Source organism: Chelonia mydas, chromosome 2 (genome assembly GCF_015237465.2).
Source record: "Chelonia mydas isolate rCheMyd1 chromosome 2, rCheMyd1.pri.v2, whole genome shotgun sequence".
Classification (NCBI taxonomy): domain Eukaryota; kingdom Metazoa; phylum Chordata; order Testudines; family Cheloniidae; genus Chelonia; species Chelonia mydas.
Window position 1 is genome coordinate 66384607 of NC_057850.1, and position 23913 is coordinate 66408519.

Below are 23913 nucleotides of genomic sequence, written 5' to 3' on the forward strand. Positions count from 1 at the left end.
AATGCTTCCATCTTCCCTCAAACTTACAGCTGCCCCTCTTTCCCTAAAACCCACAAAATAACCAAAGCCTGTTGTGAAAATTGTGACACCTGAGGAAGGCTTCCAGGAGCTGTAAACTAGTCCGATAGAGGAGAGAGAATGGCCACATGGAATGGGTACAAAATATATCGGAAGGACAGAACAGGTCGTGCGGGGGTGGGGGTGGGGGTAGGGGGGAGTGGCAGTATATGTGAAAGAAAATGTAGAATCAAATGAAATAAAAATAGAATCTCTGTGGATAGTAAATCCATGCTCTAATGAGAATATAACAGTAGGGATCTATTATCAACCACCTGACCAGGACAGTGATAGTGACGATGAAATGCTAAGGGAGATTAGAGAGGCTATCAAAATAAAAATCTCAATAATAGTGGGGGATTTCAATTTTCCCCATATTGACTGGGTACATGTCACCTCAGGACGAAATGCAGACACAAAATTTCTCGATACTTTAAATGACTACTTCTTGGAGCAGCTGGCACAGGAACCCACAACGGGAGAGGCTCAATCTAGTCCTGAGTGGAGCGCAGGATCTGGTCCAAGAGGTAACTATAACAGGACCGCTTGGAAATAGTGACCATAATATAATAACATTTAACATTTCTGTGGTGGGAAGAACACTTAAGCAGGCCAACACTGTGGCATTTAATTTCAGAAAGGGGAACTATGCAAAAATGAGGAGGTTAGTTAAACAAATTAAAAGGTACAATGACTAGAGTGAAATCTCTGCAAGCTGCATGGACACTTTTCAAAGACACCATAATAGAAGCGCAACTTAAACGTATACCCCAAATTAAAAAACACACAGTGAAAGAACTAAAAAGAGCCACCGTGTCTTAACAACCATGTAAAAGAAGCAGTGAGAGATAAAAAGGCATCTTTTAAAAAGTGGAAGTCAAATCCTAGTGAGGTAAACAGAAAGGAGCATAAACACTGCCAAATTAAATGTAAAAATGTAATAAGAAAAGCCAAAAAGGAGTTTGAAGAACAGCTAGACAAAAACTCAAAAGGTAATAACAAAATGTTTTTTAAGTACACCAGAAGCAGGAAGCCTGCTAAACAACCAGTGGGGCCCCTGGACAATCGAGATACAAAAGGAGCACTTAAAGATGATAAAGTCATCGCAGAGAAACTAAATGAATTCTTTGCTTCAGTCTTCACGGCTGAGGATGTTAGGGAGATTCCCAAACCTGAGCCATCTTTTGTAGGTAACAAATCTGAGGAATTGTCACAGATTGAAGGGTCACTAGAGGAGGTTTTGGAATTAATTGATAAACTTCACAGTAACAAGTCACTGGGACCAGATGGCATTCACCCAAGAGTTCTGAAAGAACTCAAATGTGAAATTGAGGAACTATTAACTATGGTTTGTAACCTGTCCTTTAAATCAGCTACTGTACCCAATGACTGGAAGATAGCTAATGTAACGCCTCTAGAGGTGATCCTGGCAATTACAGACCGATAAGTCTAACGTCAGTACCGGGCAAATTAGTCGAAATAATAGTAAAGAATAAAGTTGTCAGACACATAGAAGAACATAAATTGTTGCGCAAAAGTCAACATGGTTTCTGTAGAGGGAGATCATGTCTGACTAATCTATTAGAGTTCTTTGAGGGGGGTCAACAAACGTGGACAAGGGGGATCCAGTGGACATAGTGTACTTAGATTTCCAGAAGGCCTTTGACAAGGTCCCTCACCAAAGGCTCTTACATAAATTAAGTTGTCATGGGATAAGAGGGAAGATCCTTTCATGGACTGAGAACTGGTTAAAAGACAAGGAACAAAGGGTAGGAATAACTGGTAAATTTTCAGAATGGAGAGGGGTAACTAGTGGTGTTCCCCAAGGGTCAGTCCTAGGACCAATCCTAGTCAACTTATTCATAAATGATCTGGAGTGAGGTGGCAAAGTTTGCAGATGATACTAAACTGCTCAAGACAGTTAAGAACAAAGCAGACTGTGAAGAACTTCAAAAATATCTCACAAAACTAAGTGATTGGGCAACAAAATGGCAAATGAAATTTAATGTGGATAAATGTAAAGTAATGCACATTGGAAAAAATAACCCCAACCATACATACACTATGATGGGGGCTAATTTAGCTACAACTAATCAGAAGAAAGATCTTGGGAGTCATCGTGGATAGTTCTCTGAAGACGTCCATGCAGTGTGCAGCGGCAGTCAAAAAAGCAAATGCCATGTTAGGAATCATTAAAAAAGGGATAGAGAATAAGACAGAGACTATCTTATTGACCTTATATAAATCCATGGTATGCTCACATCTAGAATACTGCGTATAGATGTGGTCCCCTCATCTCAAAAAAGATATACTGGCATTAGAAAAAGTTCAGAAAAGGGCAACTAAAATGATTAGGGGTTTGGAACAGGTCCCATATGAGGAGAGATTAAAGAGGGTAGGACTTTTCAGCTTCAAAAAGAGGAGACTAAGGGGGGATATGATAGAGGTACATAAAATCATGAGTGGTGTGGAGAAAGTGAATAAGGAAAAGTTATTTACTTGTTCCCAGAATATAAGAACTAGGGGCCACCAAATGAAATTAATGGGTAGCAGGTTTAAAACAAATAAAAGGAAGTTCTTCACTCAGCGCACAGTCAACCTGTGGAACTCCTTGCCTGAGGAGGTTGTGAAGACTAGGACTATAACAGGATTTAAAAGAGAACTGGATAAATTCATGGAGGTTAAGTTCATTAATGGCTATTAGTCAGGATGGGTAAGGAATGGTGTCCCTAGCCTCTGTTTGTCAGAGGGTGGAGCTGGATGGCAGGAGAGAGTTCACTTGATCATTACCTGTTAGGTTCACTCCCTCTGGGGCACCTAGCATTGGCCACTGTCGGTAGACAGGATACTGGGCCGGATGGATCTTTGGTCTGACCCAGTATGGCCTTTCTTATGTTCTTATGCCAGATGTAGCACTAGGAATCTGGATGATAGAGCAGTGACTTTCACAGAACTAATGAGAACTGTGAGGCGCATTATACCCACAGCATTCTGGGCAGAAGCTGCTTTTCCTATCACATCAAAAGGAGAACAAGATTCAGATGCTTTATTTTCTATTCTGCATAAGCTTAGAAGAAAATCATCTCTGAAATGCAAGGGAAAAAAGCAGCCTGACTAGGCAAGGGGAACCATCAAAGTGCACTCAAAAGTTAGCTAATAACATGTACAGGGCCAGATTCAGATCACCAGTGCATTGCTGAAGTAATTGCATTAGAACCAATTGAGTTATTCTGGTGTAGCCAATCAGAATGCAGCCAATAAAAAATTCCTTTTTTCGATCACCAAGAGGGGGAGTAGTTAACAGCGTGTCGGTAAATCATACCGTCAAATGGCAGATCTGAATGTGAATGAAGTGGATCTTTCCGAGGTGAACAAAGCTAAGCACATTTCAGAGATTAACACATTCATTAGGTGGAAGGGATAGCGTTACATTGTTTTCAACAGTACATTTTGCCAGCTTATTTACGGACAATAGTATTAGAAATACAGGAAACCACTTGTTTGGTCTCTAAACTACAGGAAGAGCACTGCAGCAAGGCTGCTGGGGACAACCAGACAGAACAAAGGAAATATGCTCAAATGAGAATATGGAGGGGAGTTTGAGGCTTTATTTTGCTAACGGAGGACCAAATTATGCCTAGTTCTCTGTGGATGCATGGAAAACAGGGTCTGCTCTCTCCATGTGTCTGTGGGGTCCATACTGTCTCAAAAAGGGGCAGAGAGGAGGTAAATCCATTTATCTCCATAAAGTGAGTCAACATACACTGGGAAAGCAGGACGTAGTGTCCTAAAAGGTAGTGGAAGCTGTGCAGGCACTCTACAACTGCATTGGCAACTTTGTTTTTTATATTCAAAATGTCTATATAAATGACAGTTATAATATCCAGTACCTTATTGGATGAATAAGCCAGTGCTTTTTCCTTTTAAAAGAAACAGTCGTGGTTGTCCTCTCTTACAGGCTTGTAAGGTGAGTTCTCATATTTTTTAACATTTATATTTTAATTCCCTGCAAATAATTTCTTAAATATTAACACTGGAAATGGGCCTGAGTCGGAAAATTCAGATCCAGATCCAAACATTTCCAAATTTCAGAGATGTTTGGATCCAGGGTTTTGATTTCAGTCCAGCACAAAAATAGATCTCAGCTATGAAATCTGGATCTGGATCAGAATTCTTCATTTGGGCCCATGTTTAATACTTGCATTCAATTTTCCATATGGTGAAAAGCATTGAAATGGTCCCAGTTACAATAGTGCAAATGCACTTGCTTTTGAGACTATCAGTGAAATAGGATGTCGTCATAGGACAAGAGTCTCTTGCTGCTACACAAATGCAGAGCAAAGGTCAAGGCGCTTACGGAAAATACAAGCAGAGAGCAAGTCAATGAGACATTTATCTTCCATGCAGAATGCTCCGATGCTCTATTACAATGACTTTATTTCTGTCGAGTTAATAATGTTATCTGATGAGCATCAGTGCACAAGAACAACAGTTGCTCACCAGGGGCTTCATCCTGCCGGGTGTTACGCACTCTGGCTCTAATCCCAAAAAGCACGTAAGTGTGTTCCTATTTTTAAGCAGTCAATCGTGCCATTGAATGGGAATGTTCATGTACTTAAGTGCTTTGCTGGATCAGGGCTGGAATGCTCAGCATTTTGCCAGATCAAGCCCTTTACCTTTACTGTTCTGCTACATTCTGAATGCATGGGGCAAATACGCCCATTTTGTGCTTCAGCCAATTTGTGAAAAGCCCACCTGTAAACATGATTTCTAGTTTTCAAGAGAATAATGGGGAGTTTTTTCTTTTAATCAACATTTATTAATGACACATTTTAAGTACACATGCCAAGACACAACATGATGAGCACGTATACTGAATAAATAATATTTCCCAGCTATACAGCTTGATTGGTTGTCATAGATTCTGGTATAAGTTAAAGATACAAAGGAGTAGCAGTGTGTCTCTAATTTTCCAAGACACTGTTATGGGTAGACTATTTCTTAGTGAACAGTTTCACCAGAACCATATATTACTTAATTGAAATTCATCCTGAATGCACATCTCTTACACGGTTCATAATCTTATACAGGATGCTAACTTATGAGTCTGAGGCAGTGCTAACAAATGTTAGCCATTAAACTTGGCAGGATGCAGAACCAATTCCTTATGTTGAGCCCTCTTACTTTACTAACATCCACTATTGGTGATTGTTAGGAGTAACTGATCACAGGTATGGAGGGAGAATCTAGATCTGAAAGGAGGTACGTGTCATAGAGAGCAGATGATGCCATTGAATGTATCCAATATTTGACATATTGTACGATCAGCTGGAAATTAGTTTCTCAACAACTGGTTCAAATTGTTTGCCTACAAAATCAGATATTTGCATTTTATATTTCAAAATAGTTTCTGTAACTATAAGTCCCACTAATCACTTCAAGATTATCACGAAGAAAAATAGCCATTGAACTTAGAAACAGAGTTCACAAAAACTCAGTTTTCTTGACTGTAAATGCTTTCTGCCAAATTGCATGTTTATACTGCCTTCACACTGGTGTTAACCCCTTGTCAAATATAATTCAAACCATCTCACAGATCTTTAAACTGACTGCATATAAGACCTTAGATTTAGTTAGCTAGTTTTCAACTATTAGTAAAAAAATGTTGTATTCTTACTAGAGCTGATTATTTTTATTTATTTATTTTATACTATTTATTATTTCTACTCTTGAGAGACTATCTTTGCCTGGCTACTAAATATTGGTAGGACAAAGTTAGGACGTACTTTTCTTCCTGGAGTGTTATATCCTAGACTTGATCTAACCCGACTAATGTGCTAAGCTGTGTTTTCGCAGCTATTTGCCGGTCCCACAGTTATTTTGGTTACATGCTGGCTCTTCATATCACATTTTCAATATAAACCAGGAGATTTAACTTTGTATTTTCAATTCTTCAAATGAAACAAAGATTATTACACACACACACACACACACACACAGAGTTTGTGCAGATTTGTGCTGGAGAAAGCTTTTGGGAGCCTTTTAAAACCTACCAACAGTGTGATGTAAGGGTTGGAGTTCCCCTTCCAATCTCTGGCTACAATTAATTCATCCCTGACATATATGAATTATCTATGTAGCTCATAAAAATACCTGCAAAGAATTACTATTTTTCCAGTGGGATGCATCAGACTGCACTGGGTGTTAGGTATTTTAAAAAAAACAAAACAAAACAAAAAAAGTCCTCGGGGAGGATATTATCCAGACTTTTCTCAAAGGACACCCTTTCTCTCACTAGTTTAAAATCAAACGGGTGGAACACGGTACTGTACTGTCAATATACTCCACATATTTTCCTGGAACAAAGCATAAATGGCAGCATGGCACTGCTTTTATGGAGGTAAAGATGGAAAATAGAATTTGTTGCGAAACTTTAAAACAAACATTTTTTGTGAGGTTCTAGGCTTTTCTTTTAATATCTCTGCACAAAAGATCCAGGCACTCCTTTTACATTTCACAATTATAATTCATCTTAATAGCAAACTTCACGATACCCACGGACAGGTAAATTGGGTGACCCTCAAAATGTTAAGCATTTGGGTTCAGTTATGATAAGCATATGTATCAGACTACCTCAGCTTTAGGGAGGATACCGCAAATCGTCCAACCACACACAACTTCCACCTGATACTTTCTTGAGGAAGTGGCGCCTAATGGTTGATTAACTCACGCTAGTATGTTGAGTGGGTGTCTGCTGGGCCTACTACCCATTCACATATTCAGGCCCTTATCTAACAAAGCGTTTAAACATGATTAACTTTAAGCATGTGAACAGTCCCACTGACTTCAGTACTTCTTGACTTCAATGGGACCACTCATGTGCTTAAGTGGTTTGCTGGATCAGAGTCTTCAGGAGCACTGAACATACCTACATTCGCTCTACCTTTTCTGGAGGTGACCTGGTCAGTACATTTTCCCCCTATTCTAATCTGATGGAGACTCACCCTTCCCCTCTTTCTCATTAGAGGAGCAACTGGAAAGTCTGGCCCCCCTAATGGAGTTGGGGATGGCAGGCCTGCTCCCACCATTCTAGCCCAGCGGGGCTTGAACTCCCTGTTCTAGCCCTTTGAAGCTTCACGCAGTCTGGGACTCAAAGCTCCGAAGCGCTTGTACAGTGGTGCTTTGAGTGTTTTCAGAGTTTAAACAGCCAGAGCTGTAGGACCTAGCAGAAGGCATTGCTGGGAACTCCTGTGCTTGAATGGGTATCTGCAGCTGTCAACTACCCTGGGATATATTAAGAAGGAAAATGGAAGGCCTCTAGGATTCTTCTTCCTCAAAACTATACCATCCAGTAAGTGCAGATGGTGTGTGGTTAAACTTCCCAACTTTCCCTCAGGAAGATGGGTGATTCTTAAGTGAACTCTTCAGAACCTCAAAAGGTGAAGCTCAGTGTGTATTTACACGATGGCATTCTGCTTCCTGGAGTGCTTGTGGGAGTTGATAAATGATGCACGAGCCAGGGGAAATAGATGAATAATTATATATTGTGGTGGAGCACCAGTTCAGCTATAGTTAAGGCTGAGAACCTCTTCCTGTTTAAAGGCTGACTTTTCTAAGTGTTCTAAACTCTGCTTGCTTACTTAGATTGGTTTGAAATTTCCTGTGCCTCATGGAGCTACAGGGTAGGGAAATGGTCCAAATGTGGGGTCATTTGAGCAAGGGGCTCCCTCGATACAGTCCTTTGGGGAAAAAAGCATTTCATAAAGTCTACAGATTCTACCAGGTTTTTTTGTTGGTTTTTTTTCTGCACACACCTGGGGCTCAAACCATGGCTCTGGTCATCCCCCCAGCGGCTCTCACTCACTGAATAATTTATCTCAGCTAGTGCATGGCATCCACTTCCCCTTTGGGGAAGCAATACTGAAAACATTATTAAAGGAAGAATCTAGCTTTCTAGAATGGAACGACAAACACTCGCAGGCCAAACAGACTGCAATGTACACGTGCAGAAAAAGACTAGGCAAGAGAGTTTCCAGCCAGCCTGGTCTCACATGACCTTGATGGCTCAAGGAGACCTCCGGTGGACCTAGAACCTGAGCTAAACCCCAGCACTGTAACTTCAGACTGTACCCTTGGCAGAAGTCTGAGGAAGATCTGTAGGCATGTTGCTGCTATCTGCTTCTGCACAGTGACAGTTCTTGGTTTTTTGTTTTTAACTTCCGGGAAATATAACCGGACTACAGCAGATCATTCAGAAGTGGATTATACTGTTTTCCAAAAGAAATGACATACATTTGCTGCACAGTGCAGGGGATGTAGGGAGTGCAGGGAGATGAGAGGAGATTAAGGGGTAGAAGAGTAGAGTGGAATGAGGTAGGGGTGTTTAGGGCTTCAGCAAGGGGAGGGAGTGGGGCTTGCGGGCTCAGGTCAGGGTGGGGATGGACACTAGGATTTGGGACATGACGATAGGTGGCAGTGGGAGGATTAGGAGAAAGGGGGCTGTCAGCCTCACACTCTTCCCTGCTGTGTATGCCGGGATTCGGAGGGGCCCCTAGCGCCTTCCTCTGCCCCCCCCCCCCATCTGTGTGCCAGGACCGGAGGGGTCCTGCCACTCTCTCCCTGGCCCCTCCTGGGCTTGCCCTTCTGGGTGGTCTGAGACCTTTTCCCTGTCCCTGTGTGTACACTGGGATCTGGGGGCCCTGCCTCAGCATGGTCTGAACCCCTCTCCCTGCTCCCTGTCTGTGTACCAGAATCTAGAAACCCTGAAAATAACACAAATTTAAACCTTTGAAAACCAGGAAATACAGTCTGTAATAATGCAACCTTAACTCTGCCCTCTTTGAGATCCTCCCCAATACACCCATACCATTTAAACTTGCACTCTGCTTTTGTAGATAGTGCAGAACACTCAGGGGACAAGGCACGTCACCATGTGAGATAGAGCCTAACACCTTCTATTTGCTGAGGTGTGATGTACTGAAGAAGAGCTACCTACACCTGCCCTTTACTCAAACACAGCCCACGCCACATAAACAACCCTACCTCTGCTAAATTTTACAGCCCCTTCACCCTTATACACAGGATGCCATCTCATACTATACTTCCATTTACCCACAGACCATGCTCGTACCCCACCTCACTGTCCCCAAGGCGAGAAGACACTTCTGCCCCACTATTGGCATAAGCTACATAGCCCATTGCTGAAATGAGGCATACTGGATCTCTCAAGGCACCTCTTTTCACACTGGGAAGAGGACAGGGAGCAAAGCTTAACTGCTCCCACACAAAAATAGCCGCCGTGTTCCCCCCTCCCCCCCCGGTCTTCTCATATCACAATCACACATCCCACAAGTTGGTCCAACTAATCCTGCCACCATGCCACACAGCTAGACCAACACCATGAACAGAGCTGCTGTGCATGCAAATAATTCCCAGTGGCTCCTGCCAGCTCCAGAGCGCAGAGTTAAGGTTGTGTTAGCGTCACCATTACTTTCACTCTTTATTTCCTGGTTTTCAGCTGGTTTGAGTTTTGCTGTGCTTGACGTTCTGGAAAGGCATGAGGTACCACAAGGCAACCTTAATTGTGCGTTAACGAAGGTTTTTGTTAGTCATATCTATCTATCTAACACCTTTATACAAGGTTTTTCTGTTTGCTTAACCCAGGGAAACTACGTAACTAATGCATTTTCCTGTAAAAATATCTTCAAAGAAAAACAGATCAACATTAGGTTGCTTAATGAGGTCTGCCTAATGTAAGAAACCTCCAGCGTAGCCTTATGTCCCAGCTACCTTATCACCGAAGTGCCAATATTCCAATGGGAAATCAGCACTTCTCTAGATTCCGCTTTCCTGTTCTTTTGTAGCGTCTAATGCTGACAAAATATTATGGCTGTTTATGTAACAGCAGAATTGCTTAGTTGGTTTCATTTGAAATTCCACCTCTTCAGGAGCAACATTTCATTACTCACAAATAGCAGTGATACACAGTCTTAGAACGTGTAATATCACCGGTCTAGTCGATCATTAAACCATGTGAAGTGAGCTTTGGGAAATCAGGCTTAGTGACAGTTACTGGAAGTCAGCATTTACGACAATTTTAACATCACTGGAGTACATAAACCAGTGCAGGATTTGTATTTTAACATCATTGGAGTACATAAACCAGTGCAGGATTTGTATTTTAGATTACACATAACTTGCTGATTTAAAGCTCCCACAAAGTTGCATGCAGTGTTAGGTACATATAAAATGGCTGAGAGTTTTCAAAATTCTTTGATCTAGCCTGCAGTATGCACCCTTCAGATCCACAATGCTGCCATTATTGTAAGATATTCACTTTTCCCCCCCCAGTTAACTATTTTCTGTGACTCTTCAAAAGAGCATCAAAATATGAATATCATGTAATGATATATAAACAAATGTCCATACCTGGATAAGGGATTTTTCCAAAGGTAACAATTTCATTCAGAAGAATTCCAAAGGACCACACGTCAGACTTAATAGTAAAGGAACCAAAGTTAATTGCTTCTGGTGCTGTCCATTTAATAGGAAATTTTGCACCTAAGAAACAATACATTCTCAATTAACCAAGTACATATGTTGCTTGAAAAATATAACTACTAACATATCTTATAGACTCACCTATTATTTCCATTAAGTATAGGGTATACAGTGAGCATTTAGTACAAAATCATGTCTTTATCTTAGGGGACTCAGAAGGTACTAGCTCCTCTTCCTGTCCAAGAGTTATTGTACAGATGCAGTGCTTAATCTGTGCCAGGGCTGAGCCCTGGCACCTCTAGGCTTGGCAGTTCATAGCCCCGGCTCTTCTGGGCTTGGTGCATCAGTTATGACCGTAAAAAAATTGCTTGAGTCCTAGCACCTCTTTCATTACAAACTAAGCACTGTACAGATGTACTACAAGCTGGCTCAGATGGAGCCACCATGATGTACTCTCACACACCCTGTGTGTCTCCTGGAAGTCTCAGAGAAGTTAAGAATCGAATTTGGGATTTTCAAAGGAACCTAAGGGAGTCAGGAACTCAGTATCTAACTTCCTTAGTTTCCTTTTACAATCCCGCCCTGAATGGGCACGAGATTGAACTAATCTATTCTCTCACCCCAGAGGTTGTTTCAGACCAACTGGAATGATAGTGTGGGGAAAACTTTTCGCAGGCATGAAATGCTATTCCTGCATGAGTGAACTGAAGACTTCATTCTGTTGTGTTGTCAGCCCAACACCTTTCACAACTACATTTACTTACTACATTTACTTACAAATTTAGAAGGAAAAAATAAAAATTACACATCACTTTTCAACCCACCAGTGTCTATGCTCTGTTGTCCCCTACATTTATCAGTTCAGAATCAAAAGATGAGAGTTTTCATGTAATGGTTGTGCCACTCAAATAGTTTGCATCGCTGTCATTACCCCTAACTAACTCCACTCCATATATAGAATCTTGACTTCCCTGGCAGTTTTGCCTTTGTAAGAAATGCAGAATTAGGCAGGTTTACACCTCCAATATAATGTTTAATTAATTTAATCCTTTGTTTCATGTCCAACTATGTTACAAAAGCAAGCTGGTGCAGAGCGAATCTAACCATATTTTAAAATCCTCTCACTTCTACTTACCACCTCTATTGTGGAAAGGATGTTCAAGCATGTCTCATTTATGCATTTGAGGATAAAATGAATACTAACATTTTCTCTTAGCAATTAAGAAAAACTCAGTTCATTGTCTAATTCAACAAGATGAAAAGCTTTGCTATGTTATGCCGAACAGTTAATTAGTTTGATTTGTAAAATTTATTGTGTTGCTTAAAGCAGGTACAAACTGTACTTTTCATAAACTTTCTAGTTTGAACAATCTGGAATGAGGGGACAGAGTAATTTTTAAGAACAGCTTTGTCATTAGAACACCGTATTTAACAAATTATTCTGGCATTTTTCACACTGTGCTATGTGCTTCTCATTTTTATGTTAAACAAATGCCTAAATCTGTGGCTCTTAACAGAATGAGTTTTACAGAGCTGAAAAATATACATGAATACATACCTTCCCGTGCTGTATATTCATTATCTTCAATTACTCTGGCTAGTCCAAAATCAGCAATTTTGCACATCAGTGACTCCGAAACCAGAACGTTAGCTGCTCTCAGATCTCTATGAATATAGTTTTTCCTTTCTATGTATGCCATTCCCTCTGCAATCTGTAAAAAGAGTAGTGCTTTCATTTTTGGTATTTTTGCAGCACACTGTACCATCCTAAGCAACTATGAGCTCTTCTCCTTTACCACATCAGTACCCCTTCGTTAATGATTATAGCATCAACTATGTGTTGAGCATTTTACATATATATGGGGGCAAAGTCCCTGCCCAGAAAAGCTTTCAGCGTACGGGCCAATCCTGCAAATCTTCACTCACAATAGACAGCTCAGTGATTCCAAAAGGACTGCTTGTGTGAATAAGTGTTTGCAGGATTGGAGCCTCCACAGCCACATCCAGTTACAGTCCCTGATTGGGCAGAGAATTTAAGCATATGCTAAGTCCCACTGAATTCAGTTAGGCATGTGTTTAGGAGCCTTCCTGAATCAGGGCCTTCATACTAATAAAGAAATATTAAAATTATGTTGTGAGATTTCTTCCCCAAAAATTCCCTATTGAAAAACTGGTGATAAATTAACATGTTCAAATAATAAAATGGAATAGGATTAATAAATAAATAAAAGCTTTGTATGGATTTCCTATTATAAAGTGTCCCTTTTAAATGGGAGATTAGGCAAGAAAGCAGACTTTAAAGTAAAGGAGTACTTGTGGCACCTTAGAGACTAACCAATTTATTTGAGCATAAGCTTTCGTGAGCTACAGCTCACTTCATCGGAGCTGTAGCTCACGAAAGCTTATGCTCAAATAAATTGGTTAGTCTCTAAGGTGCCACAAGTCCTCCTTTTCTTTTTGCGAATACAGACTAACACGGCTGTTACTCTGAAACCAGACTTTAAAGTGTAAGCAAAACTGCAAATTATAAGAATATAAGAATGGCCATACTGGGTCAGACCAATGGTCCATCTAGTATCCTGTCTTCCGACAGTGGCCAATGCCAGGTGCTTCAGAGGGAATGAACAGAACAGGTAATCATCAAGTGATCCATCCCATGTCACCCATTCCCAGCTTCTGGCAAACAGAGGCTAGGGATACCATCCCTGCCCATCTTGGATGATAGCCATTGATGGACCTATCCTCCATGAATTTATCTCGTTCTTTTTTGGACCCTATTATAGTCTTGGCCTTCACAACATCCTCTGGCAAAGAGTTCCACAGGTTGCTAATATAATATCTAATACAAATTTGAACATTTTCAAGAAAATCATCATACAGACGTCAACTAGCTTTGTGCTTATTCCCATTTACTGTATGCATCTGTTCATACACTAGGAATGTTTGGCAAAACCCTGCTCTTAGGTACCCTAATTTCATAGGTAAACAAAGAAAAAAATAGTAATTTTGTTTCATAACTATCCAAACCAAATTAAAAGTGGTAAATATTTTGGCAGTTATCACAGATGATTTTTCAGAATTTGCCAAGATCATTACTTCATTTTTAAAATGGTCTGTGAAAACATAGGGTGAGATACTCATACACCACCAAAGTGTGTCCTAGTTGCTGTAGAGGACAATAAAACTTGCACACTTGGAAAGCCGCTGCCAAACAAGGAGCCCGGACTATACAGACTAATCTGCTCTGATACTGCTATTCCAAAATTCCTATGGATGGAATGTTAGAATACCCTTCCTATTGTATGGGGAAAACACGGCTGTCTGTCTGTTCTGTGGGTATGCTGGGGTAGGAAGAGAACATAGGAAACTTTTTCCAACCCCAATCCACCCATGCATTAGCGGTCTCCTTGTCAGTGCTGGAAAGTTAGCACCAGTCTGCATGTTGTGTGGCTGCCCTTGCACTGCCACAGGTGTACAGGAGCTTGCTCCATTTTGTGCCAGACAGAGCATCTGACTCTAATTTAAAAAAAAAAAAAAAAATTAGACACTTCTGCTAATCTCATAAAAAAGTCCCTGACAGGCAAGCCAAGTGCATTGGCAAGCATTTATAACAGCAACTGCACGCTCTTTGTTCCTCTTTTTTGGGGGCAGGCAATGGAAAAATAACAGCATTTCCCCCCCACCCCACCCTGAGAGCATTTTCTTATAAACCAATGTACTGCTGCAGTGCTGCTTCTTTCATACAAGTGTGAGAAGTTTCAGCTGTAAAACAGAAATAAAGGTTCTCATGCTGAACCAAAAAAAAGGATTTTTACCAATATTTCGCGATGAACAGAATGCATGTGTGAGAATTTTTCATATCCACAAACAACATGAAAGGAGTAGCTGCTATAGCTTGCACTACTTGCTGCAAAGGATCTTTTTCGGAGACCTACAGGCTGGCCATAAGTTGGGATAGTGAATTCTGTGCCCCTAGCCCCACACAAAGTTGGATTAATTGGGTTTTGGGAGGAAGCAGAGAGCAAACTATAATTGGTACTGATGTCGGTTTTATCTGGTTTGACAGTAACTCAGCTGACAGGCAGAAAAGTGCACCAATGTCACTGAAGGAATCAACTTTCCTATCATTCCCCTGCACACATTAACAGGAACGGTCAATGTGGCATAGTGAACAGGACAACTCTGTGGGATACAGACTGTGATGGGGACTTTTAATTTTTATATGTACTTCCACAACCCTGCCTGCAATATCCCAGTAAAGCTGTAGGAAGGAACTTAAAAAAGAAAAGAAAAGAAAACCCAATAAAATATTGGGGCCAGATCCTTTGACATCAATAGGGCTGATTTACACCAGCTGAGGATCTGGCCCTTTATTTAAAAAAAAAAAAAAGAATCCATTACATTTTGAACAATTTTGAACTCAAAATTACTTTTTCCATGACATTTCAGGACAATCTTTTGTCCGCACTGAATCACGTGGAAGTTCAATAACCATGCACAAATCATGCATGCATCCAGACTCCTTCCCAGCAATTATTTCCCTCTCCATCAACTCCTCCATTACTCTGGACTTCCCCTAGCCTTAGAGCACTGCTTTTGAGAAGTGAGGGAAATACATTTCTGAATTGTAATTTAAATGAATTATTACTAAGAGTTCTGTATTAATATGCCTAGTAAGGAATCTATTTGTCAAAAAATTTCCTGAATATTTTTTGTTGTCTATTGTTACAGATATAGTTGCTGACAGGTATTTTGAAATAAATTACCAAATTAATTGAAACTGGCATGATTATATTGTATTATTTTGACAAATAAAATATACAGAGTTTTGCAGAATTTTAAAATATTGTGTGCAGAATTTTTAATTTTTTGGCACAGAATTCCCCCAGGAGTAAAGAGAGGGCAAGAAGCAAAGTAACTGAAAAATGGTTTGTACTTTTACACAAATAAACAATGCTCAGATGTGGCATAATCCACTGTCCATAGGAGGGGGTGACACAGAGGTTCAACCACTAAACAGGAGATTCCACAAGCATTGTAAAAACTGTATATTCCAGTAAAATAATAATAATAATAATAATAATAAACTGAGTTTCATTGACAAACCATGGGAGTTATATGTAAAAATCAAGTAATGAGCATGAAAAGGGAAAATGAAGTCACTCTCGCCCACTCACGTAAAGATAGTTTACACACAAATATCAGCAGCCAAACCAGCTGTTGTTCAGCTACATGCAAACTCTAGATAGGACTATGAGGTTGGTTTTGGTTTTGATTTTATTGCCTATATGGTAGGTAGGGTTGCCAATTTTGGTTGGACATATTCCTGGAGGTTTCATCACATAACAATCTTTAATTCCGGGACAATCCTGGAGGGTTGGCAACCCTAGTTAGGATATGGAGTACTTCCACACTTTCCACATATACTGCATGACTATGATTATTAAACAAATAATATTCCCCCCCTTTAAATAATTATTGCCAGGCTTCCAGGACAATATTTTTTTAAAAAATAAAATCCAGTCTCCAAACAGTAAAACTATGTACATAGCATCAGAATGTTGAACGATCCAGCATCCCGTGGCAGAAATAAACCATTCCATAAATCAGCCTCCCTACTGCAAAGCTACATAGAAAAGTACACAGTAAATCAGGCTCAACATTGCATAGGACTGGGAGCCAGCATTCTTTTCTCAGCTCTGCCACTGATTTGTTTTGTGATCTTAGACTAGCTTCATACTGTAATCTCTGTCTCAGTTCCCTCCTCTGTAAAACTGGGAAGATGCTTGAGTCAGCCACAGGGGTGTTGTGGAAAATTAATTAGTAACTGTATGTAGAGCAGTTTCAAAATGAAAAGCACTATTACGAGTGCTAAATAAAATGACTGCTGAAAGATAATGGTAGATAAACCAGACACTACTGAATGTTGCTGGAGGAAGTAGCATGAAAGAGCAGACAAGACTGAAGAACCTCGGAGCCCTGATTGCGCTGTGTTTCAATTCACACACAGTCCTCTTTCTGCTCTTATGGTTTCCATTCCAGAAAGGTGTATAATCTTTTTCGCAGTAGTGTTTTCTCTAACATGTGATTTCAGCATGGTTTGCAATGCTGTCTGTGGCATGTTAACTTACAGAGAATGTGCATTTAATGGCATGTTAAACACACGCTCCTTTTTTGTTTCTCGGCTGTATGTAAAAAATATGAATTTCTGGTGTTACCAAACTGTGTTTGATTGGGCTCAGTATTGTTGTTTCACTTCAAAGTTCCCCCAAGTCAATGGGTCTTCAGGCTGACACTCTTAAGACATGTCAGTTTCATAGCCAAGGGTACACAAGGGAGCAATGTGGCCAGGATCATGCCCAACTGCTTTTGACTGCCCTATGGATGAGGTACCCATTTGCAGCTGCATGAATGAACCTGAGCTGGCTTTTTAGTATGAGATCAAGCAAGACTCACACCCCTGACCTACAAGATTGTAGTCAAGCACCTTAATCAGCCACTGCACCTATGTGAACCTCATATTTCAGATGAGCCTTTAAATTCTCCCTCTTAGATTTAATAAACGGCTTTTTAAAAAAAGTTTAAAATTAAGGTTCTTATCCTCTGCTACTGTCAAACTGTATAGATTGCAAGTCAGGAATGTGTGGGTAAAGATGGCTTAACTATCCGCTGTACATTATCCTGATTCTGCAGAGACAGAGTAACCAAAGAGCTGCTCTGATTTGCCCTGGCTGCTCTGAGAGTCTGAAGACACAGCTGGGGATCAGTATTGAACTGGGGCATCCCAGCCATATTCCCTTATCCCTACTATGTTGCAGCAGGGAGAAGAGTGGTGCTGTAGCTCACGAAAGCTTATGCTCAAATAAATTGGTTAGTCTCTAAGGTGCCACAAGTCCTCCTTTTCTTTTTGCCGATACAGTCTAAAAGGGCTGCTACTCTGAAACCTGTCATAAAAGCCACTGTCAGTCGTATACTACTAGAGACACCCTTAAACTGGGGTCATACTCCTGGGACAGATATACCAAACTTCAGGGTCTGAGTGAACTGACAGGGCAGTGCAAAGCAGCCACACTACACAGGGAGAATCTGGTGTGTCTAGGTTGTAAAAAAAGCCAATAGTGCAGCTGGATTTTGAGGTTTAAACTAAAAAGAACAGGAGGACTTGTGGCACCTTAGAGACTAACCAATTTATTTGAGCATAAGCTTTCGTGAGCTGTTACTCTGAAACCTGAGGTTTAAACTGTTTGTGGTATAACTCTGGAAGAGTTCTATTTTGGGCTGGGGGGTTGGGAGGAAGAGAATCATTATCTTGTTCTAAGAGCACCCTCCAGTCCTGAAGGGCCTTTAGTGAAGGGGCATGGTACTGATCACACTAAATGGGATTTTTATTAGCCTAGAATTAACCCCAACCAGATTCCTTTACGTAATGTTGTGATGCATGACTAGAAAGGGTTAAGCATCCTGCAGGATAAATGACTCAAATTCAACCCTTACAAACGTATGGGGAGATAATGTTTGTGTTTTTGTGTATTTACATATATATTGGTAGAGGTCAACAATGTAATTCAGGCTACCACTCTGAAAAATGTAATCAAACGCTCCATGTCTATGCTGTATTCTGTCAATTCAGCGATCAAAAGAACATTTTAACATTTAAATGAACTGTAAATATAGGATATCGCTGTATTCATCTCTCTTTGAAATGTACAGCAAATCATCTGCCAATGGTGGAAAAACAGGCAATTGCCTTATGTTGATCTGTGTGAATAATTACCAGCTATGCTTAGGACCTGGGCCCACTTCAAAGTCCACATGGGTGCCTATTGTTCAACTAAGGACTCCAACCTGTCAAAGAAGGCCTGGAATTGTATAAAAGACCTTTGGGTCCCACTCCTTTTTATCTCAGATCTGCTTGAGATTTCACACAGCAGAAGCCTAAGGCAAAGCCATAAAGACTGAGATCCCAGTTCTGACTGGACCACCCTGAATACAAACATTGGACTATAACATATAGACTATTTCTGAAAGAACTCTTTGCATCTACAAAGCTCTCCATCTCTGTTCTGAATCTGAATCTCAAGATTGACTCATGTCTGTATGTATACTGTTCTTTTAACCAACTCTCTCTCCCTTTTCTTTTTAAATAAATTTTAGTTTAGTTAATAAGAATTGGCTGTAAGCGTGTATTTGGTAAAGGTCTGGAATATTCATTACCCTGGGAGGTAATGTACCTGATCCTTTGGGATTGGTAGAACCTTTTCTATATGATTAATAAGATTTTCAGAAATCCCGCTCACACCTGACTTGGGTGTCTAGGTGGAGGTCTGAGGCTAGGTTACTTTAAGGGAACTGTGTTGTTGACTTCTGAGAAACCAGTGAGGTACTATAGAAGCTGTTTTGTGCTGGCTTGGTAAACCTAAGAATTGGAATATCCACCACTTTTGGGGATTGCCTGCCCCATTCTGTGCAGTTCTGTGCAGAATTGAGTGACCTCAGCTGGCTGCCCTGGGATTCTGGTCACAAATGTCTAGCCAATGGAAGAAATAGTGATCAAGTGGACTTAATTTATGTAAAAAAATTAATTAAGATTTAATCCTGGTGTGACCAAGATGTTAATTGGTTAGCAGCATGGTGAACAATGATGGCAGTCTACAGCTCTTCAGAAACGTACTCCAGGTTTGGTTTTGGTTTTTACAACTTATTAAAGAGGCCTTTTATAATATTTATTTTCATTTTGTATCAATGTTTATGTTAAAGAGGTGAGCAAAAACATGGGCAGGGAACGCTGTGCTGTATTCTTCTAGCTTTGGTCAGCTGCTTTGTATTCTAAACAGAGCAAAACGCCCACACAAAACTAAGGAAGATGAAACAGAGTAGTTTGTTGGGCAATCATTTACCAGAATGTAATGTTACCCACCAAAAAAAAGGAACAGGAAAAAAAAAAAAAAACCTGAGACCTCTAATGCTGGATAAGAGTGATGACAAAATAATTGCTACATGTCTCTTCCGGTTTATTTTATTCCTACTGAAAAAGGGTTAGAACATTGACCCAAGATTTTGGAGATTTTTGGTTTGTGTCTCTCATGAACAGAAGTTGGTTCAATAAAAGATATTGTCTCATCACCATGTCTCTCTCAAATCCTGGGACCAACACAGCTACAATTACACTGCATAGAACAATGAATTTACAAACTCGAACTGGGTGGTTAAACAGGTCTGAATAAGATTATGGTTACAATAACAATGCTTTGAACATTTCAAAATGGAGGACCCAGCACATTCAGTAGGAATTCTGTTAAGAGTTATCTATGCAGTTAAAGATGGATGCTGTATGTGTATGCAGTTAGCTAACTGCAGTAAATGGTTAAAGGAATTTGGAAACTCAGCTCTTGAAGCCGAAGGAGATTATAAAGTACACTGGGTCACCAGCTTTGGAGCAAGAGGTTATGGAGCTTGTAAACACAAGCATATGTGAGCTCTGAAACTAGGGAAATGTCATCACCTGGCAGCTTCAGGAGCCCATTAGCTTAGGATCAAGCATAAGATCCACTAATGAAGCAAATAGAGCTTGTTAGCTGTGCTAGTTAACATTGCTATGCAGGGAGCGGTTGTCAGCTGTGAATGGAGACAGGAGAGCATAAACATTCTGCATGCTGATTAGCTTCGGACTGTTATATTAACAAGCTTTGCTAGCATAGCTTGCAAAAGGAGATGGTGGAATATGTACAGTTTCCAAACTGATGAATGGAGACTAAAGAATGTACGGCACCTTGGAATTGCTCAATAACATTGCTGACAAGCAGAAGAGTTTACAGGAGGTGGTACTTCTTGTAAATTGCATTAGCGACTGAGCACCAGAATAAGGAAATTGTCAGCTGATGTGTTACTAGCTGTGCAAGACAAATAGTGGTATAACAAGAAGCTAGCAAGGGAATCTGTGAAAGACAATTCAGTTCTGATTTTTGGTTCTCCATTATTATTCCAAACATCCTTTCGGCATACTCTACATCTTTGGTGCCCAGTTCTATACTGCTGAATTCAACAAAAGACTCTGTACCCTTTTTTTCCCTCTCCTGCTGGTAATAGCTCACCATACCTGATTACTCTCGTTACAGTGTGTATGGTAACACTCATTGTTTCATGTTCTCTGTGTATATAAAATCCCTCTACTGTATTTTCCACTGCATGCACCTGATGAAGTGAGCTGTAGCTCACGAAAGCTTATGCTCAAATAAATCTGTTAGTCTCTAAGGTGCCACAAGTCCTCCTTTTCTTTGTACCCTGTTTTGATGTTGGTGCTTAGTAGCATCAGTTGTAGGTAAAATTGAAAAACAGATGCCTTTATAACAAAACTCTCTGGTTTCACACACTCATGACATTCATCCTTAAAGGCCAAAAATCTCTGTGATTGGACTCTAGCAAAAGGTGATTTCCCCACCTCCTTCCTCCATCCTCCTCAAACAATCCCATCACCCCCACAACCTGGAACATGGACAGCACCCTTCCAGAGGGTGAAGGTAAAATTTTCCCATTTTAAAAATTTCTAATAAATTTTCTTTAGGCAAAGCTAAAGCAAAAACGACTAAAGATTTAAACTTTGTATAGACTTAGTTCTCAGTGAAGAGTTGCAAAGTTGCTTGTTGTTTCTTTTTCATTTCATTTTTTTATTTGACAAAGATATGACTGCTTTAAATGTGTGTGCTAAGGATAGGCAGCAGAAAGTTTCCTGAAGTCTACAGGTGACCACTAAAACAAAGGTGCACTGGGCATGCGTGTACTATGAAATATGTGTTTAGCTATAATTTGGGGTGGTTCAATGAACTTACATGCTCTGCTAACAAAGCAGCAGAATTACGGCTGTATTATTAGGCTCTAGGTTTAGAGATCAAAATAATTGTACATGTGAGCCAAGCCAGAATTTCAGCTCAGGTCTCCTACAGCGAAAGCCCAATGATCCATTTAAAACAACAATCAAAAATCCAAGGGCAACAACCCAAACCAAGGTCTGCTGGCTAAACTAATCCTTGATGTGATTCCACTGGCTTCAGTACAATTACAGCAGGTGTGAATTTAACTGTTTGCTTGAAAGATGCCAGCTATTAAAGTTAGGCCTATTTTAGATAGATGTTTTTGTTCCGTTTTAAAAAGAATCTGAAACAACCAAAACGCTATAACCTCTGTAGATCTAAATCATTCCTTTCAATGATTGAAGATTTTTTCCCTGAACAACTGTGAATTAAACTTGCAGGGTTATAAAGCCCTGAAAGTGGGGCTTGTGATGGAAATGCCAACTCAATTTACACCAAATAATGCTAAACTAAGTGTTTGGTTTTAAGGGCCATTAAGTGCTGTATCTATTTTTGTGCTGTCGGTCGGTCACAATGACCACATCCTCTCTCTTTCTTACACCCCACTATCTGACAGACCATTTCAGATCACCACGACCATTCCTCTGGATGCTTCCTGTTTACTCTCTTCCTGTTGCACCATAAGCCCTTGGTTAATTTGTTATTCTGCAATGAGCGCTGGTTCTCTCAAATAGTTTGTGTACACACACACACACACACGCACAGCTATTTTAGGGTATTCACAAAACAGTACCCCCCCCCAAGAGCTGTGCGTTTGTGACAAATGTCAACATGATGCAACAGCAAATTGACTGTACAAGCACAGAGAAAACCTCATGTTATTGCTGCTTTTTCTTTTTTTCCTGAGAAGCTGGAATAAGCTGGCACAGAGCCTGCCAGAGCGGTGTGAATTTGACTGTCACACATAGTTCAAGTCTGTGTCAACCAAAGCAAAATGTGCTGGTCTTGGCTTAAGTAGTTGAATGGGAATTTCCTTTTATTTATTTATGTTGAGACACAGCTTTCCAATTTCTTTTCGCTCAGGATAAGCATGGAGATATGAACCAATGCCGGAAGCATAAGCTAATGCACAAGCCAGGCACATCCTGAAAAATTGATTAAACATGTTTTTCATACCCCTCCATTCTTAGTACAGTCTGTGTTCTTGAAACCTGAGTTTGTACCACTAGATTTACTGACAGGTCTGCTGTGAAGTTACCATTATTTAAAGCTGAATATCTTAGAAGGTGAACAACACAGTTTGAAAATAAAGTATGTCTGTCTTAGGCCCTAAAGAATGATGATTTTTATTAAAGGACTTTAATCAACAAGTTAGCGTTAGAAATAGTCCATCATCCTTTCCATATTCCAGGTACCGATCCCTATTGTACATTTCTTTAGGTCAGGGGTCCTCAAACTGCGGTTCGGGACCCCTCAGGAGGTCGCAAGGTTATTACATGGGGGGCGGTCACGAGCTGTCAAGCCTCCACCCCAAACCCCGCTTTGCCTTCAGCATTTATAATGGTGTTAAATACATAAAAAAGTATGTTTAATTTATCGGGGGGAGGGGTCGCACTCAAAGGCTTGCTGTGTGAAATGGGTCACCAGTACAAAAGTTTGAGACCCACTGCTCTAGTGCTTTGTTCACTGCAGTATTAAAAGTCCCGATAGAGTTTCCTGCACATCCATTCCGAGGCTGTTCCACATCTCAGTTTCAAGAGGTTTTTCCCAATATTCTCCCTGAGTTTTCCTTTTTAAAAATTTAATCTTTACAGCTAGTTCTATTTGGTGGGAGGGTAAATAAGGCATTGAATCTCTGAGGCCCAGACTTCAATGGGGCTCTGCTTGGGTCCAGGGATCAACTCTCATGGAACTCGTTGCAAGATCAAGGTTTAAGTGTTCATCCCCACAGGTGTTTTCACTCTTCAGTTATTTGTAAACAGTTATCATTGTCCCATCACCTTAGTAGTTGCTTAGCCAAGCTGTACATAATTAGCTTTTTAGATCTTTCCTCACCATAAATCAATTTTTCCAGGCCCTAAATTAGATAAGGTGGTGCCCAGAACTGAACACAATATTCCAAATACACCAGAACTCTAATACACCAGAACCTATCCAGTCCATCATCCAATGCCTTTGCACATGCAGTCCAAAATTGCATTGGTTTTTTTTGGCAGATTATAAGTTCACGTGGGGTTTGATGTTTGCATTTGTGTCTCTGATAGCCTTACCAATTCACATATTTTTCCTCTCCCACAGAGTGTATGTATTTTATAGTACATTTTCCCATCTACATTATAGTTTTCCAGTTTTTCATTTTATTATTTTCTGTCTCTATACGTCCCTTTCTATCTATAAAGTCTAAGTATAAATATATAACTCATACCTGAATAGTTTTTCCTTGAAATTACCCAAAAGAGACTTCCACGGATAGTTCAGAGAAGCTAGCAAACCTGCAGCCACGTTGGACCAATGGTTGTGGAGTAAGGCAGTCCCAAACACGGGTCTG

At 40.3% G+C, this 23913-nt stretch overlaps 1 protein-coding gene across 6 annotated transcripts in view; it reads right to left on the reverse strand.

Annotated features, from left to right (window-relative positions):
• Window positions 1-23913, reverse strand: part of LYN (LYN proto-oncogene, Src family tyrosine kinase) — a 92514-nt gene that overhangs the window by 7733 nt on the left and 60868 nt on the right. For all 6 annotated transcript variants that reach the window (XM_027834572.3, XM_027834564.3, XM_037892598.2 and 3 more), the window contains exons 11-12: window positions 12116-12269; window positions 10486-10617 (exon numbers count right to left, since the gene is read on the reverse strand). In XM_027834572.3, the coding sequence (XP_027690373.1) occupies window positions 10486-10617; window positions 12116-12269 (286 nt within the window). The remainder of the gene's footprint in view (window positions 1-10485; window positions 10618-12115; window positions 12270-23913) is intronic.